Source organism: Prunus avium, chromosome 5 (genome assembly GCF_965620075.1).
Source record: "Prunus avium chromosome 5, drPruAviu1.hap1.1, whole genome shotgun sequence".
NCBI lineage: Eukaryota > Viridiplantae > Streptophyta > Magnoliopsida > Rosales > Rosaceae > Prunus > Prunus avium.
The window spans coordinates 10,270,139-10,288,955 of NC_142288.1; the positions used below are offsets into that span (position 1 = coordinate 10,270,139).

At 39.0% G+C, this 18,817-nt stretch overlaps 1 protein-coding gene across 1 annotated transcript; it reads left to right on the top strand.

Moving 5' to 3' along the window:
* The first annotated feature begins 6,563 nt into the window (after window positions 1–6,563).
* LOC110752287 (26S proteasome non-ATPase regulatory subunit 13 homolog B) lies at window positions 6,564–13,485 on the top strand. Its single transcript, XM_021952905.2, has 6 exons — window positions 6,564–6,842; window positions 9,266–9,712; window positions 10,577–10,657; window positions 11,311–11,507; window positions 11,644–11,743; window positions 12,946–13,485. Exons 1-6 carry the CDS (start codon window positions 6,693–6,695, stop codon window positions 13,129–13,131), a joined length of 1,161 nt encoding a protein of 386 aa, XP_021808597.1. The 5' UTR covers window positions 6,564–6,692; the 3' UTR covers window positions 13,132–13,485.
* The last annotated feature ends 5,332 nt before the right edge of the window (window positions 13,486–18,817 follow it).

The following is an 18,817-nucleotide window of genomic DNA, read 5'->3' on the forward strand; positions in this document are numbered from 1 at the left end:
ATTAGGCTCAAGCTTATGCTGCCCTGCCCAAATCACTTCTTACTAGGTGAGGTAGCAATTACTCTTATAGGTCTCTTCAACTTTCCCTCCCCGAGCGATGTGGGATTGCTCACCGATCTTGCTTCTTACCAAGCTCATGGGTCTTACAATCCACCCTTTTTGGGGTTTAGCTTTGATACCAAATTGTCACAACCCACTCTCACTAGCAAGATATTGTCCACTTTGGGCACTGCTTGCATGGATTTTTTCTTGGGGTCAAGGTTATGCTATCTTGCCCAAATCGTGTCTTACTAGGTGAGATAACAACTACTCTTATAAGGTACTTCACCTTTCCCTCCTCGAGAGGTGTGCGGTTGCTCACCGATCTTGCTTCTTACCAAACTCACGGGTCTTACAAATTAGACATGTGAGCCCTGAAGAATGCAACACAAAGGTGAAGTGCCTTATCTGTGTGAGCACTAAACTTACTAGCAAGAGGCCTTTTGGGCAAGATAGCATATGCTTGAGCCCATGCACAAAACCGTGAGTGCTCAAGCCCAAAGGGGACAATATCTTGCTAGTACATCTGGGTCGTGACAAAATGACACTATAGTTGGACCTCGACTGGAAGTGTGCCAGTGAGAATACTCGAATTGGTGAGATTCTATCGTTTGATCTACGATCGGAATTTCGCCTATAATGGATAGTTGGATCGGGAATGATTGGACCATTGAATCAATCCCATCTTGGAGTATGTCATTCCTCGTACCACTAGGATTGTTTAAACATTTATGGAATGAGAATCAGATGTTTGGGTATTCTAGATGGATGATTCTAAGGTTCGGATCATGACCAAACTCTTAGTACGTGGTTAGTAGACCGTTATTGACCTATAGGAACTTTCAGATCATAGGTTGATAAGGCCACAAATTGATATATGTCCTTCGAATCTCATCACGTTGATTGATTGAGTGTTCACAAATTGGAGTACGTTTCCATGGATCCCGTTCTAAAGAAGCAACATCAAACTCTTTGGGTTCAACTTTTCAGCATTGCTTTGATGGTTTTGTGCAATGGTCTTTGTCTTATTGATTTTAGACTAGATTGCAAAAAGCCAATCGAGTTTCCAAAAATGACAATGCCTTATAGTTGATACAAACCTAATTTTAGGTTACACAAAAAAGAAACACACTCTATGGTAACTTGGATAAATATCAACCAAAACTATCCATCTTCTAAAATATTTAAAAGACAAATTAATAGAGATAATGTAGAACGAACAATATGCAAACTGTCAATTGAGATCCGAGATGAGTGAGTTCCTCAAGAATTGAAGTATCAACGTTAGATACAAAAGGTGTACCATTGTTATCATTACCACTTTTTCTGAAGAAAGAAGAAATAGTTTTTCCTCTCTTTACCGGTCTATTTTCATCATGTGACATTATATCCTAACAAGAAATACTAGACACCAACAATCATGTAGCTAATTAATAATTCAAGTTGCAAATTAGAATATATATATATCAACAGTACTTATAAACAAAAGTTCTTAGCTTCAGAGGTGTGTAAAGATATATCAACAATAAATATATAAATAAAACATATATATAGTTGTGTAGAAATATGTAAAGCCATGTACTATATAACTCCAAATACATAAAGCATGTTTTGGGATTCAGTTTTGACATAAATCCTTAACTCCAAATGCAATGCAATTTTGGAAAGATGAAGTCTTATATGTCTAGTTGGGATCTAGAAAGTTTGACACCATTTGATTATAAGCTCGATTTATAGTGATTTTCCAAAGGTGATATGTTCCAGCAAAAACAATTGAACAATCATGTAGAACATGTTTCTTTAGATTCAATAGATTTTAATGATTTAATTCTCTTAATCTAGGTACTACAGCTCCGATTACCATTGACGACGGATTCTCAACATTTTTGCCAGCTTCATACCTATATACCGTGGACTTTATTTTCTAAATCATGGTTTAATACTTCAAAATGTTTTTAAGCCTTTATATATGGTTATTATTCTTGCTTATGATTTCTTTAAGGATGTTTTGGATTGAGAAGTGCTTGGAAGTGCTTATTAGCCTTGCGTTATGGATTTTACCTTCCGATTAAAGGTTCATTGATTATGATTTCTACTACTAATTGATCTTGATTATTGGTTTCTTATTTTATGATTTAGTTTGGGAAATGCTTTTGGATTTATGGAGAAACGTTCATGTTTTCACTTGTATGTTCATCTATCGATATTGATGTTTTATACCCTTATTGATCTTATGATTAGATTTTATCTCAAGTTATGCTCTGAATGCTTACTATTGGAATTATGATTTAAGAGTCCATTCTTGTTATTAGTTTGTGGTTTCTTTAGTTAAGCTCTAGCTTGGGTTTTGACTCATTTTACTTATGAGATTTTCATGACTTTTCTTATATTTGTGAACTTTATTTAGGTTTGAGAAAGATTTGGAAAAATCTTTGAGTTACGTTGTGGAAAGCAATGTTTGGGGTGTTTTAAATGGCTTGAGTAGCCCACCTTGTATGAATACAGATTTGATGGTATTTGAGGAAGTGGTTTTGTGTTAAGGTTTTGGGAAATGGTTTTCAAACCCACCTTAGGTACCCTAGTTGCCTTTAGATGATAAGTTGTCTTTGGATGTGGTTATTTTATACCATGTTGCCTTCAGTAACATCTATGCGCTTATGAGATTTGCCCACACATGTATCGGGGACGCTCGACATGTGTGGTTGCCAGGATATTGCCCACACATGCCGATTTATTATGCATGTGTGGTTGCTAGGAAATTTTGCCCACAAGTGTTTCGTACATATACGGTTGCCAAGACTTTTGCATGCACATACATCAATATGTTCTTCATGTGCGGTTGCCATGATAGTCCTGTACATGTTAATTTGTTCTTCCAGTGCAGTTGTGTTTGGGGGTGGTGAAAATTCACTCAACCCAGGCACCTTTCGAAAACACAAGCGACCGGGCTCTTGGAGTTACGGTTGGGTGCGATAATTGACTCTAGGAGTGAAGAATAGCGGCTGGCTGGGTCGGAGAAGAATATAGGCTGACTGGGTTGGAGAAAATAGCGGCCGAGTTCGAGAGGCCAGTCAGGCTAGAGAAAATAGCTGTTGGGTTCGAGAAGATGGTCGGGCGTGAAGAATGGCAGCCCGGCTTGAGGAGAATGGCGGCCAGGGTTGAGCATTTTGGTAGTAACAGCCGAGCTTGAGAAGCCTGGCGACCGGGCTTGAGTAGCAGCTAGGCTGGAGAAGTTTGGCGGTCGGGCTTGAGTAGCGACTGGGCTAGAGAAGTTCGGCGGCTGGGCTAGAGAGAGTCAGCCCCATGTAATTCCAAGGAGCCCAGAGGGCAAAGCCCAAGCCATGGATTTGTGCCTAGGATTTCCATTAGAGTGTATGCGTGTGGCAGTGACCTCACAAGGAAAGAAATCAAGGAGGCTGATGATAATTCAGAATATTCCAAAGCAAGAGAGAATCAAGCAATCAAAATATCTTCATCAATGCAATCCCACAGATTTATGAGACCTCAAAAGGAAAGAATTTTAAAAGAGTTGACATTTGGCCATTCAAATGGCCAGCCCATGGGCCAACAGACGCCCTATATAAACCTCACCAAACGAAGGTAGAAGACACACATCATCAGACACACAAACCTATTTTTCATCTTGCATTTTCTTTTCCTAGACTTAGGATTTTACTTTTCAAGCACCTAGTGTAGCAAGTTCTTCCTTGTCCTAGTGTAAGTTTAAATTCTTGCAATTTACATTATCCTTTCTTTTAAATTCAAGTCTATTTCCATTGCTTTACTTTTCATTGTTATCGCATTTTCATTAAGTTTAATTTCAAGTTAAATTTAGTTTATCGTTCTTATCGCTTTTATTTCGTTCTTGCTTTATTTATTACTTTGATCTATTTTATCGCACTTTAATTCTTGTCTTTGCGTTTAAATGCACATTTAATTTAATTGCACCATTTTCACTTAAAAACCTAAAAATCACAAAAAACATCCATACGAAGCCTAACCATCCTCGAGCCCAGGAAGTGAAAGAACCTAGGCCAAGAGGAGGTTCCTTGCTTGGCCGATCAATCGCTTGATCAGAAGTTAGAAGCGCAACATATCCATCTACTCACATTCCATTCAAGCCCAAATTTGTGGCTTGGTGGTGGCACGCCCCGCACTCAAAAGAAGAAGGACCAAAAGTTCCTTTTGTCCACTGCATCAGGTGAAAAGAGGAAAACAAGTTGCGAGGATTTTCCTTGACACCCTATTCATTTTGTGTGGGGAGGTTCAACGAGTTTGTTTCCCTTGAGTACACTTTGGTGGAGTATTTTATATTGATACAATTGGGTTTTTAACTTGAGACTTTAGTACTTACTAGTTTCAGATGGTTTACGGACCTGATTTTAATTACTTGTTTATACCTATAAGTTTCTTGATTTGAGATTATTTTTGTTAACCTAAAGAGTTGAGTTTTGTATTCTTAGTATTGGTATTGGATAACGGTTGATGTGGAAATGTTTACTTTTTATTCTGGTTTCTTTTGTTCATCACTTGGTTTGTTTATGACATGATTTGGTTATTTATCTTTTGGATTCATTTGATTTTGGGATGTTCGCTTTTAGTCGATTATGAGTAAATTGTTAATATGTATGTATATATAAATATCATTTCTCTTTTCTGTATGGGTATACAAAAGGTTTTTTTATGGATTTCAAAAGGGTTTTTTTTACAAAACGGTGGGGTTAGTATGTTCATTATAATTATTTTTGAAACTTTCTTTTGTCCATTCACACTCTTCTTGTTTTGTGCCCCCATGCAGTAGATAGATGAGTTCCAGACTACCATGTAAGGCCTTTCCTTATTTTGCTGCTTACTAGATTGTCTTCTTGTAGGATTTTCCTTCTATTACTTCGTAGAACTTTTGTTGTTGTAAATTTAATCTGATTAGTATTGCTCTGATATTGCCCAAGAGGGTTTTGTGAGGCATGAGGCCAATGGTTTGGATTGTGGTTGGTGTGTGAAATTAGCTTGTGCATTATGAACATTTGGGATGGTTGAAAATGTGTTTTATCTACAAGTGAAATTTTAAGTTATTAGCCATTCATAGGGGAGATTCTGCCGGATTTTTGGTAGGAGTCAAACCCCTTGGTTGTTTTGCAATTTAGGATTAAGGGCATTTTGGTAAAGTGAGATCGACATCTGCTAGATGTTGGACATGCATAGGGTTCATCTTGTATTCCAAATGGGAATTCGGGACAGGTCCTATCACAACACATGGATGCTTTGAGTCGTTTGGTTTGAATCCAATGCTTATCTATGAATTGCATTTAAGGGTTGAGAAGTGCACACACTCTAAATTTAGAACGAAATTAGATATCACAAGGTTGTTTGAGATGTGTAAGTAATAATGGAGTTAAATCCAGTAACATATAATTTATTGCTCAAGCAGTACATAACTATGCAACGGGGGTTGATGTGTCAACTATTTGGATAATAATAAAAAATTGTAGAGATATACCATTTTTAAACAATTAATAAAGAAGCAGACTCAAATTTTGAGTCTTGTAAGGCCTTCTCCAACCTTGGGGCTAAACCCAAAAAAATCCCAAAATTTGGCCCAAATTCATACCCAATGCATGTATAGGGAGGGGGGGAATTTTAGGCAGACTAATATGTGGGGCGGTATTTGGCCCAGCTTTCCAGTCCATGCGGAATTGTTGTGGGGCCCAATTTGCATCAAACCAAGGAGCCACGTGAAGACCCCAGCTACATGGACCACCTATCACCAACTTGCCCATGCTACTTGCGCACGTGTCAAACCCAGAACAACTATTTGTTTCAATCCAACGACTGCATAGTTGCTGTGTCAACTTTTTTTTTTTTTTCATTCTACATATAATCAATGCCCAGGATATTTTTAAGCAATCTCGATGGGAAAAATTCACATCCAATGGTTGAAATTTAAATCCAACAGCAAGATTAATTTTTATTATTACTCTAAATCAGATTCAACCCAAAATAATTTTGTGATTGTCATTTATCTTAATATGTTTTGATTTTTAAGTGAAATTATATTATGTTTTGGATTTTGAATTTTTTTTAGGTTAAAATGTTTAGAAAATTAAATCACAAATGTTGAAATAAAAATAATGTTAAGAAAAATTAACCCAAAAAAAAATTTAGGGGTTAACCATTTTTAAACAAGTTAATAAAGTTGCAGACTCAAATTATAAGTATGCATGATTGGAGGAAAAAATAATTTGAGTCCGGGCAATACATGAATAGTTGTATTTTTAAGGGGAGAAATTTGGGTTTAGCCCCATTTGGGTTGGAGATGGCCTAAAGGTTGGAGGAAAAAATTGTTTGAGTCCATACAATACATGAATAATTGTATTTTAAAGGGTGAAAATTTAGGTTTAGCCCTTTTATGTTTGGAGATGGTCTAAAGACCATAACTCTCATACCCGACCCGACCCGACCCGACTTTTAGTTGCTATGCCGGCTCTTCTGTATATTTACGCAAATACACGGATAAAAGCGCAAAGATTTTTCATCACTTTTGTGTTCTTTTCTTTGAGCACAAGCTAAATAAGGTGTTTTTTCGGATTCGTATAAATACAAACCAAACAAGGCCTTAGGTCTCCCAACCCTCGCAAATTCTCTCTGAATCAGGCATGGCCGCGCTGCAGTACCTGGAGTCGTTGCGCAACGCGCATCCGGAGCTCTCCGATTGGTACAATTCGCTCGCAGATCTGTACCAGAAGAAGCTATGGCACCAGCTCACTCTCAAGCTCGAGCAGTTTGTTGCTCTCGCCGTGTTCCAGGTCTGTTTCCCACCCCAATTTTTGGTTTCTTTGATGCTTATGCTTCAGTGTGTGGATGTGTGACTGTGAGTTCGGGAATTTTGTCCTTTGGTCGAGATTTAGGGATTGTGAAATCCTTAGTTTGCGGCTTGAAGTGTTCTTTGGGTTTTGCTGAGTTAGGGTTTTTTTGGGAACAGTAATGGGAAATGGGCGTTTGGATGACAAAAATAGGTTTTTTTATTTTTATTTTTATAATTTCTTTTCTGGAATTAGGGTTTTCTGTGGTTGAGATTGTACCATATAGTTTTTTTTTTCTGCACTTAGGTTGGAGAGTTTGCTTAGTATTGGAGAAAATGCAGAAGTTACGGGGGAAGAAATATTTGGATTTTAATGCTTTGGTTGCATTAAGTGAAACCCTACTATAAATCTCTGAAAGCTTGTGCTAATTTTTTTTCCACTCATTTTAGGTGATTTGAGTAACTAGAGGTCAAAGAAATGGGTCATGGATTCTAGTTTTGAGAGTTTCTCCTCTGGGAGCAATGAGTTCTTGTAGATCCTAGTTTTTTAATCATTAGAGAGGAGCAGAAGGTTTAACCCTGGGGTGACATTTTTTTTCTGGGTTTTAATTTCCTTGGAACTCATTCTAATTAAATCAAATTTTTATTTGGGAGGTAACTAGTTGGTTTGAAACTGTTAGAAGTGATCCGTTCAACTAGCATGGATTGTGGAAGGGCCTTGACTTGCAGACCAGGGGTCTCAAGTTCGAACCCCTATGACACCTTGGTAGTGTGTGTGAGAGAAACTCCCCTCCTCCTTGTAGTTTAGACTATCACTTGTATTTTTTTAAAAATAAAAAATAGCATGGACTGTGGTCTCATTACATCTACGATCCTGATATTTTTGTTGATATGCATACATATATATGTATATTTTGTTGAATAATATGACTCTCTTTGCTGCCTGGAGGAGAGGACAACTAAGGATGTTAAATTAGGTTCCTGTGTTGTGGGTATGGTATTATGTGATTATAGCAAAATTGTTTAAAGTGTTTCGTATTGCCCATGTATTGTATAGCAACTGATGGCTCAAGTAAAGTAAAGTTTAACATGTAACTTTAAGCTACTAACCAAGTGCCTTTACCAAAGTTGCCCCATACTCTCTGTTTTTTTCTCTTTGTCAATGTATTTTTCACCAGATGTGATGTTTTCGTAGATTAAGATATCAAATTAATTAGATTTGAGAGTCTTAGCACATAAAATGTGGCAGTAATTGAAACTCCAAATTGTTAACAGTACAATAAATGAACTCTATAAAGGGACTATCTGACAATAATATTTTTCTAAGAGCTTGTATTATGACATATTTGAACATAATTTGAGCACTTCTTGATTGTAGTTGCCCCAAATGTGAGGTAATAAGTATGATAATTTGTCTACAATTTTCAATTTCTGTATGGTGCTTTTATCACGAGATGTTTATTTGTAACATTTAGGCATGCATGTAACTTGATTGGCATTTAACCAGATTAGGCATGCATTAGTATGGAACTAGGTGTGCTACCCTCATCCCATGGACACTCAATGATTGCTTTGTAAGTCATTAGGCCTCGTTTGTTAGGGAGGACTAGACTAGACTAGACTAGACAAGCAAAATGCCTACATTTCATGTGCAATCAAGGCTAATATGGATATTGTTGTCTAACTTGGAGGATGAAGGTGGACTATTCATAAGAGGTTGATGACTAAAACTTATCCCCCTAATCCCCTTGAAATTGGTAAGTTTTAGTCATCAACCTCTTATAGATAGTCCCCATTCTTCCTCCAAGTTAGGCAACATATCCATATTATGCCTTCAATGCACATGAAATGTAGGCATTTTTCTAGTCTAGTCTAGTCCTCTCTACCAAACAAGCCCTTACTGGTCATGTTTAGCTTCCTTTGTGCCTTCTAAATATGACATGGTGAAGAAACAATCTAGGTTATGGGTGTTTGTCCTAAGGAATTTAATTTTTGAATTTTCTTAATCAGGATAATGTTATGTTACAAACTTGTGCTTCTTGAAATGAGATTAGGTTGCATTTAATCTATTACTTTATAGAAATTGTCAACAGAATTGATGATACCTACAAAGCTAATTTGCATGGGGTTTATCTGGTTCTATGTTTTCTCATGTCCATTTGCACGAAAAATCTCATTAACTTACCAAGTTTTGTTTTTTTAATCATTGAAGTGCTGAATCTTTGTTTGCCAGATGACTTTATATATGATTTTTTAATGCTTAAAATGGTAGTAATAGAACATTTTGTTGCTAACAATATGTCTGGATGTAGTGCAAGTGTGTTCTACTTGTTCTTGACAGGAAAGAATTCCAGTAGTATACTTCTATTTTCTGCATGTCTCCTTCCTTCCTGCATCTGACTTTGGCTTCTTATTATTGAATATCAGGCTGGCGATGCTCTGATACAGTTATATCACAATTTCATCACTGATTTTGAGACTAAAATCAACCTTCTGAAGCTTGCACACTTCGCAGTAATTGTTTCTCGGCAGTATCCAGAGAAGGAAGCTGCTATCAATTACCTTGAAGGGGTGATTGAGAAGCTTCAAGCCACTAGAGAGCAACGGATAGAGGAGCCAATCCTTTACATTAAGATGCAAATAGCAATATTCAAACTTGAGCAAGAAGACCAGAAAGAGTGCAAAAAACTTCTAGAAGATGGAAAGAGTACACTTGACAGTATGACTGACATCGATCCATCTGTATATGCTAGCTATTATTGGGTTTCATCTCAATACCATAAGTTCCGTCAGGAATTTGCTGAGTTCTACAAAAGTGCTCTTCTTTATCTAGCATACACATCAGTGGAGTCTCTCTCAGAATCATTTAAGCTGGTATGCAGTTATATATAATCTTATAGCAAACCATTTTTCTTTTGCAGTTGTTCCTAAGTTTTACAGCCCTTCGCTATTTTGAAATTCTATGTTATTGGAAAGGCTTGAAACCTGTGGTTGCATACTTTAGATGAATGGTTTCTTATAGTTTGTATATTCCATGCCTGGATTCAAGTCTTCCAAGGCATTCGAAGATAGGTTTTATTTCTAAATCTTTTATATACCAAATGGAAAAAATAAAAATGAAAAGGAAAATCTTCTACCATCTGCTACGATTACTTACCAATATGATTGTAAACATAATCTGAACAGTCCAGTTTAGGGAATGCAACTTAACATAAAGGAGATATTGGGTAAAATGTGGAATAAGGTCAATCTCAGGGAGCTGAATTTTAAGCTCTTGAATAGGAATGGTTTAATATAAAATTTATCCATCGTATTATAGATTAATGAAAGAGGAGAAAATGCGTTCATTTTTGTTTGTCATTTAATTGAGGATTTCTATTTGGTGAAAACCTGGAAATATTTGTTTTATACATGAAGATTTCTAAGAGAATCCAGTCACTTGGCTAAATGGAGTTGTAGTGTGCATTGTTTTGAACTTAGGCTTTGATCAATCCATAATTAACTAAGGATTTCACACTTGCCTTTTATCTTTTCACTGGTTCAGTATACATTTGAAAGGTTTTGGTTTGGGCACAAATGATAGCCTCTATTGACAGTAAGATTTATCTTGCAGATCCTATGAATTAATTGTCCATATGTGGCTCACTTAATTTTACTGCTGAGTAGCCGTTAGACAGTTTGCGTCCTTTAATCCATGATGTGATTTTGACGGTTTAATTTGCTTTTAACATATGCAAGGATTTGGCATTTGATTTGTCCCTTTCTGCGCTCCTGGGAGACAACATCTACAACTTTGGAGAGCTGCTTGCACATCCTATTGTAAGAACATTTGTGCATTGTTTCTCCCTTTTTTTTTTCGCTTTCATATTACACTACTTAAAGAGTTCCCTTTAAAGATAAACAAGATGTTTTTGTTGCTGTATTTGAAAAGCTTTTGCACCAAATATTATAACATTGGATTTGGATTGATCAGAAATGAAGATATGTATTCTCAACCAAGCATGGATCTCAATTGCAAGGCACATTCTTGTTGATACTGCTATTTATTATACACTTTACAGTTTGGCTTTATTTCCACTCTCCCAGCTGAGATCACTAAGTATGACCAATTACTATTAATTTCAACTGCTATGGATTATCATGAAGTGTTTGGAGTCTCCGACTTGACTTTATGCAGCCTATTATGATATGTGTACATGCTTCTTTACAGACAAATAAGTTTGTACATAGTGTTTGTACAATGGTTTAGAGAACCATGTGGTTTTATGATCTGAATTCCCTCTAGTATCCCACCGAGGATGCCTGCACCCTCCTGTTCATTTGTGTTTCTTGGATGACCTACAGCTTTGATAGATATTAATTATGTATCAAGTTGGCAGGTGCTTCTTCTGAAGTGTGTAGACCTCTTTATATTAAACTGTTTTTCCTGCTTTTCTTTTTTGATCGATGACCTCTTTTAACAACTTATGCAGATTAAGAGTCTTCTAGGGACAAAGGTAGAGTGGCTTTACTATATTCTTCAAGCGTTCAACTCTGGTGATTTAGTTCGTTATCAAGAATTATGTCGTGTGCATAATGCTGCTCTTAGAGCTCAACCAGCTTTAGTTGAAAATGAGAAGAAGCTTTTGGAGAAGATTAACATTCTGTGCTTGATGGAAATTATCTTCAGGTTTGCATGTTGTATATCATCCTTCTTTTTTTTCTTTGGTCAATGATCATCCTTTCAATTGTAATCTGTGCCAGATGAGAAATTATTCTTCTCTGAGTGCTTTTGAATTACCATTAAGTTGACATGTTCCTTGCAGCCGGCCATCTGAAGATAGGACTATACCTTTGAGTATCATTGCAGAGCGTACGAAACTTTCTGTCGAGGATGTGGAGCATCTTCTTGTGAAGAGTCTTTCTGTATGTTCTTCTTTTCTGAGAACTTGATGGACAGTGAATGAATTCAGATTTTGATATCTTTATGAATATTAGAATCATCCAAGGTGTACAGCCCCCTGCCTATTCTGATTTCCCTACTTGCATATCTATGCTAATATGGAAGACTCCAGTCTTATGTTCATGGTTGTCAATGTATGACTCTTGAACAAGTAAAGATTAACTACCCTACATTGAAGAAAAGAAAAAAAAACTTTTAGTTTGAGAGACTGAACTTTAACTTGGTAAGAGGGCTAGTATTATAAATTTGGTCAGATGAACATGGTATATCTGATGTATATGGTATTATTGAGCGTTCAAACCTTATTTGCACATATCTAGTAGGTTCCATGATTTATTTAGTTTTATAGCACTGGCCTTTGATATTTTGTGTGTACTTTATGGGTATGCAATACAGGTTAAGCTGTGCACATGACGAGCATGGAAATGAGTTTAAATAATTTTATATATATAGCATTTATGTGTAACATATTTTACATAATGATTTAGTTTCTGTTGCTTTAATTTTTTGAATTAATCAAAATATTCCCAAAAATAATACTCTTTCGATATATAATTATTTTCTTTGAATGAAATATATCCAATTCTACGATTGCATTCATTTGAGTAGAAATTATATATCATTTTGTTGAAATATGTGAGGTATTTTGTCAAATTGTGTCCAACCACCCCCTCTTCTAGAAGTGTTTGTGCTACATACGATATATCCTAATTCTAAAGTTATTGATAAATTCAGCATAGTAATGGTGTGTTTGTTTGCCAGTTAAGAGAATTGGATCTCAATGTTTTGGTAGTTGTATAGCCGTCTTGCATGATCATTATATTAAGGAAAGACCTAGAATGGAAGTGATGTTCTGGCTTTGTTCTTGACCCATCATTTCCTTAACTTCTGTTCTGTTGTCTTTTCAGTTCCTTTTTTTTTGGGTGTTGTGGGGAATGATTTTCCTTATGACTTTGCTTTTGGCACTACTAAGAAATAGAAAGAAAACAAATACCTTATCAAATTTAACCGAGATAGAATGCTCCTTGTTGTCTATCTGGTCATTACATGATATATGGTTTATGGTAATGGTTCATCTGGACAATTGTATGTTTGTAATTCAAATGTCTTTTTTTAGTTATTGTAAATTTCTCGATTGAATAATTATAGGAGATGCTTACTGCAGGTTCATTTGATTGAGGGAATAATTGATCAAGTTGAGGAAACCGTGCATGTGTCCTGGGTGCAACCAAGAGTTTTGGGAATTCCGCAGATCAAATCATTGCGCGATAGGCTGGACGGTTGGTTGGACAAAGTGCATACAGCTTTGTTATCTATCGAGGCGGAAACACCTGATTTGGTTGCATCATGAGTTAGGTCTCTTGCTTTGTTTTCTGCCTTTGGTGTAACAAATCCTAATCGGAAAAAATGGGGGTTTAAAATGCAAGGGCAGCCAAGAAAACAGTAGTCTCAGTTAGTTGAGCACTTACGCCAACGTTTTTTATGCTGCTTTTCATATTGCTGATGCTTTTCTTGAATCATTTTCCTGGAAGGAGCAGCCTCATGTACTGCACTTGGGACTAAATTCCATTTCATATATAGGTGGCATGCCTAGAGACATGGTGAATCAAATTCAGAGATGGCTGTGTAACCTTAAGCGTTATTAAACTATGTATTTGGAATATTTCTTAGATTTTTACCGTAATGTGATGATCCACTTTATGCAGCTGAACAATGCACTTGCCTTACTTTATGTCACTTCTCTCTATTTTCTCTAACTACTGCCACAGCATTTTGCTTCTCATTGGAAGATTTTTATTCTTTGGGGTTCCATTCCTCAATACCAAATGCAACTGAGGAAGCAGTTAGTTTAAATGAGTCGTGGCTGCTAATGCTGTCCGGTGACCGATTCTGGCGCTGATTGATGGTTTTGCAATTGAAATCTTTCACAAGTGCTCGCTTGATGACCAAATTTTGAGTAGCTTAAGAAGTCCAACAAGACCCATTTACATGTTCGAAGCTCTCTTACGCTCCCAAGAATTCTGTAGTGAGGGCCTTATTACAAGGCATGTTTTGACGAGGTTCTATCTCTTAACCATTGGATCAATAGATGAGGCTTTATCTCTGAACTGTTGGATCAATTGATGAGGCCATAACTCTTATAATCTCCCGAGTGGGTGGTGGGTGTCAATTGGCTTCGTTTTGGTATTTGGTATATTGATCTTGAGCAGGATGAACCAGATCTTGATCTTATTGATGATGCATTGTTGTTGTAAACCTTTTTTTTTTTTCCTTCTGTAGACAGTTCAGATTAATTAGTCTAACAATAGTAAAGATTAAAAAAAACAAAAAAAGTTGTTTTGGTCAAGGAGAACTATGAGCTAACTAGTGTTGTTGTAAGTATCTCTAGGTGGAGCTGAGCTAAAATGCAAGTGACCAAACTGAGCCTGGAAGAAAATGTCGGTCAAGACTGATGTATCGCTATTTTTAGGTGTTGACATCGATACATGGGGTAAGCCTATTTCTCTAGCCGAACCGTCCGATATTTCCATGATACCAACCAAATAACCTAAAAATATTTCGTCAGTTTTGAAGGTAATCGAAGGAAGACGATGCAAATTCAAATCCAAAAATCTAACCCGGAAACTGAATCAACCTAAAGACTCAAATAATCTACTGATTATTTTGGGACACTAGCTTTTAACCTCTATCTTCTCTTCTCTTTGAACATCAGTCTTTTTCGGGTACCTCTGCCTATGCCTCTTTGTGTGGGTGGTATTTTAGGCAAGGTGAAAGTCTGGTTTCTACCTGTGCCTCAGCTTTATCTTATGTCTGGTGTGAGTCTGCACTGGTTTCTTCTTTATTTTATTTTTTGGTTCAACTTTTGTCTCTAAATCTTTCTTTATCATGAAGTCCCATGCCTTCTAATGGGTTGGGTTAAGTCTTTGTTTTGTTAATGGGTTGGGTTGTCAATGAGTTCTTTATTAAGTTTTTTATAGGCTTCTGTTCTGTTATTGGTTGGGTTGTTAATGATTTATTTTATCAAATTGTTAATAGGAATTTGGTGTGTAAATGGGTTGTACTTAACATCTATCTATGAAAGTTTTACTCCAAAAATCTATGTTTTAAAGCCAATATCTATATTTTTTTTTGGTCGATTTTCGGCGATACCTAGAATGATAACGATATATCCCCCGAAATATCTATAAATTGGAGGCCTAATATTATCTACATGGTCGATATTTTCATCCTTGAGTCCAATTGGTCGAGTTGAGCTCGAACCTAATTGTCATATATATTTCCCACCTTAATAGGTGGGCTCGTACTATTGGTTATGAAATTGGGGCGATGTGGGTAAAGCTGACCTCAGACCTCAGGCTAATTTACATGGTGTTCATTAAGAGGACTTCTAATCCTAAATGAGCTAGGATATTTTAGGTTCACCAGGATACGCCTACCTAAGGGGAGACCAAGTCCGAGGAGTACTAAGTCATTCTTGAGTTCTACTCCCAAAAGGTTTTAGATCATCTAGGATGTCAAAAAGGCTAAACGACGGTCTCTCCAAGGTATGCAATTCTAAGCACCAAAATCTATCGTATAGTTTTCTCTCAAGCACTTGACTTACTTAAGCATCGAAATGTCTTTGGCTGACACCACACCGGTGTCAAACTCCCATTAGCTCTTCTTTTTTGTAGATTGTTGAGGACAACTTGGTTGGTCACGTCAACCTAGTCTGGTTAAATTGTTCGACCTCGATCTCAAAGAGGTTGTCCCGTTGTTGAACCAAATTTAGGAATCAACAATTTGGCGTTGTCAGTGGGAATCGACATCTCATTGATTTTCACCTAAGTTTTTGGACAACATCTTTCTCAACACCATGAGTTGCCAGTCTAGCCCCGAAGCAGTTGTCACACCCCCTCCTCCAAATAAAGGATAAAATAAATTTGTGAAGGAAATCATTAGAAAAACTTCGAGCTTTATTTGAACAACTTCTTGGCAATGGAAGCTTAAACATACATCTATAAGTTCAAAAACAAAAGCTTTACCCATGTATCTTTTAAGCCAAGTGATAAATGAACTACAAAATCTTAGAATGCTTTTCTAAGAGAGAGATAGAGGAGAAGTTACCCTTGAAGCACTACCTTGTGGTTGTGTCTGCCGCGCAAATCTCACGGCCTGGAGTTCCGGGCCGAGGGGACGTGCGTTAACACGGGGTTTCCTGCTTTTGGGTGCGGTGCGGTTGTGCGCGGGCGTGCCAGCACGGTTTACCGTGCGTTGATGTTTAGGTGAGTGTTGGATGGGTGAATGGTGCGCCTGTTTGATCTGTCTTCCTGGTCAAACGATTGTAGCTGAGAGAGGAACTGGTCTCGGCTGTTAGGTTCACGGCCTGAACTACAAGGCCGTCGAGTGATGGTGTTGGTGGTGGGTTTTGGGCGGTGCTCCGGCGCGCTGCTCAGGGAGCGACGGTCATGTGATATATGGGGTGAGTGAGCGAACAAACAGAGATGGTGCTCCGGCGCCTTGAAAATCAAGGGTCGTATGATATATTGATGAATGGATTCTGCTTACAATCAAACACTACTCCTAGGAAAGCAAGTAAAGATATTGAAAGTGCATTACAGAAGAAAATAAGTTGCTCCGTGGGAGGCTTGTTTTGGTGTTTGAACCCTTTGAATGTAGCTCGAGCCTTGTATTTATAGGAAGAGTCCCTGGATGAGTAATCGAGGCTGAATTTGCGCATAGTGGAGTCTGATTAGAGCAAGTGGGCAATCCAATCGACATTTGGGATCGTGAAGTATGGTGATGAGACCCCAGAAATCCTGGTAAATCTCGGCTGCCGCGTTTAATCGTGGGTTCTGAACCTCTGGCCGTGGAGACGCATTTATTGCCTAGATAGCTGGTGAACCAACATCTCAAGCTGTCAGAATTCTTGTGAGAATGTCCACGTCTAATCACTCTGATCTTCACCACCAAATCCTGACTTCAGTCACTTCCCACCTTCCCTCATGCATTAAATGCTACTTTGTGGCCAATGGGTTTGCTGCATTAAATAGGCACTACTTCATTAAATGAAGCCTGGGACCCTACTGTCACGTGATGATTTGCCTTTAATGCCTTGGCCGCAATTTTATTCGGCCTCGGCCTCGGCCTCGGCCTATGCTTGAGGCCGAGATGATCATGCCTTAGCATTTCTTCTTTAATTCTTTAAGGAAAGCGAACATGTCCTGGCGAAACGCTGCGTTTCAACCTCTGCGAACAAGTGCCAGGGCCGAAAGGAAGGGCTCCTTCGGCCAGCTCGTGGCCGTGATTTATCAGGCACAAACATTGCCCCCACATCCCTGGATTCTTCGGCCTCGGCATGGGTAGGGGCCGAATGGATTCCAAGGGATGGACCCTTTGCATTCCTTTCTGAAGTGATTGACAACTGGGGCACCAAACGCGTCAGTCCGTCGGCGCATTTAACACTTTGGGGCACGTCGTGTAGGTTATTATTGCCCGAAGCATCGCTTCACCTTGTCAAGTGAAATGACAGTCGCGGGACCTTTAACACGCCATTGCCCCCTTTATTCGCACGAGCTATCATTTCTTTTGCGAATCGAATCGCCGGCCGCCAGGCTCCTGCCATAATTTTGCGTGCTCTGAATATGCTGTCGGGCCGTTCCGTTTCACGAGACTCACATCCCCTCATCTCGAGATCCAGTATGAGTATAAAAACCTAACTCCTTCGCCCTTTCTTCATACTCCAAAAATCCCCGAATTCATCCCTTTCGAAAGCTACTCCGAGCCTCTCTTTTAATTTCTGCCCTAATAGCCTCTGCTGCAGCCCTTCCAAAGGCAAAGAATCACCCCTGCTGATCCTCATGACTCGGCAGTTTGGCCTGGCCTAGATGGCTTCTCCCTTTCTGCCGTCCACTAATCGTCTTTTATTCTGGAAAGTCGTTGTGGGCCAGGGGCAAAAAACGGCCGAGATTCCTTTTCCATCGTGGAAGAAAACGACATTTCTTCCTGTGAAGTCGAGGAGGAACTGCAAAGTGATTGACGGAGATGGAACGACCTGGCATGATGACTTCAAAAAGGCTGTATTCGTCCGGCTGAGTACCGTGGTTGCGTCTACGGCAGAAGCGACGGCCCTCAATATGGCCGAAGTGACGACCCTTAATTCGGCCAGAATGACGGCCGCTTATCGTGGGTAGAGGGATGGCCGCTTACCATGGCCGGGGTGATGGCCCTTAACGTGGCCGAAGTACCGGCCCTGGCCACGCCTGGCTGCGCCTATATCCAGAATTACGGCCCGGCCACTGGTCGTAATGACGGCCTTGGGTTTACCTTGCCGCACCTGTATCCTGAGTGACGACCCTTACGTTCATGAAGGCCGGAGTGAAACCCTTGTTTTTTAGGCTAGCATCTGTGTACTGTTTCGGCCTTGACTGGCCGTTCTAACCCTCTGTACAAACGATTTCTCAAAACTGAATATAGGGTGGATCCCTCCTTTTCTGAACGGCCGAGTGCATGTCTTTTCGCTTTATATTGACCGCACCGTTTATTTGACTCGCTCACCTACCTCCCTCTTTTCTTTTTCTTAACTCTTTTATCATAGGTCCTCGGTGCCATCTTCTTTTGAACTTGCGCCGAGTGGTAGTCGTCGAGCTTCGACCGTCCTGATTTCTTCGATCTCCTGAGCATCATTTGCGAGTGAGCCTTCCCCTTTCGGCCACGTTGCCCGACAGCCCAAAGGACTCGAACCCTTCTCTCCAATAGTTTATTAGGGCCATGGCCGTCGGCCAAGATATAGAGAGGCGTGACCACGACCGGATTCTCTGAGGCGCGGCTGGCCCAAAAAACTTTGGGAAACAAGTTGTGCCGCTCGCTAGGTCCCCCTGGTAGGCACGGTCTTGGGTAACCGGGTGCCCCTGGTTCCCCCTGTATTACACCGTCTTTTGTGACAGGCCGGATGTGCTCGGATTGAGGCCCTTGAAGCGGCCTGTCCTGTTGCACGCCGTTTTGCGGCCTTACATGCTGGGCCGTTTGAACGTAAAACTCGGCCGTCATAACCGAGC

What these genes read in the sequence shown, in the direction of transcription:
- LOC110752287 (XM_021952905.2), top strand. Translation starts at nt 6,693, where the DNA reads ATGGCCGCGCTGCAGTACCTGGAGTCGTTGCGCAACGCGCATCCGGAG. An exon ending in TCTCAGAATCATTTAAGCTG is followed by an intron (nt 9,713 to 10,576) that starts GTATGCAGTTAT and finishes AACATATGCAAG; the next exon opens with GATTTGGCATTTGATTTGTC. An exon ending in TTGATGGAAATTATCTTCAG is followed by an intron (nt 11,508 to 11,643) that starts GTTTGCATGTTG and finishes TGTTCCTTGCAG; the next exon opens with CCGGCCATCTGAAGATAGGA.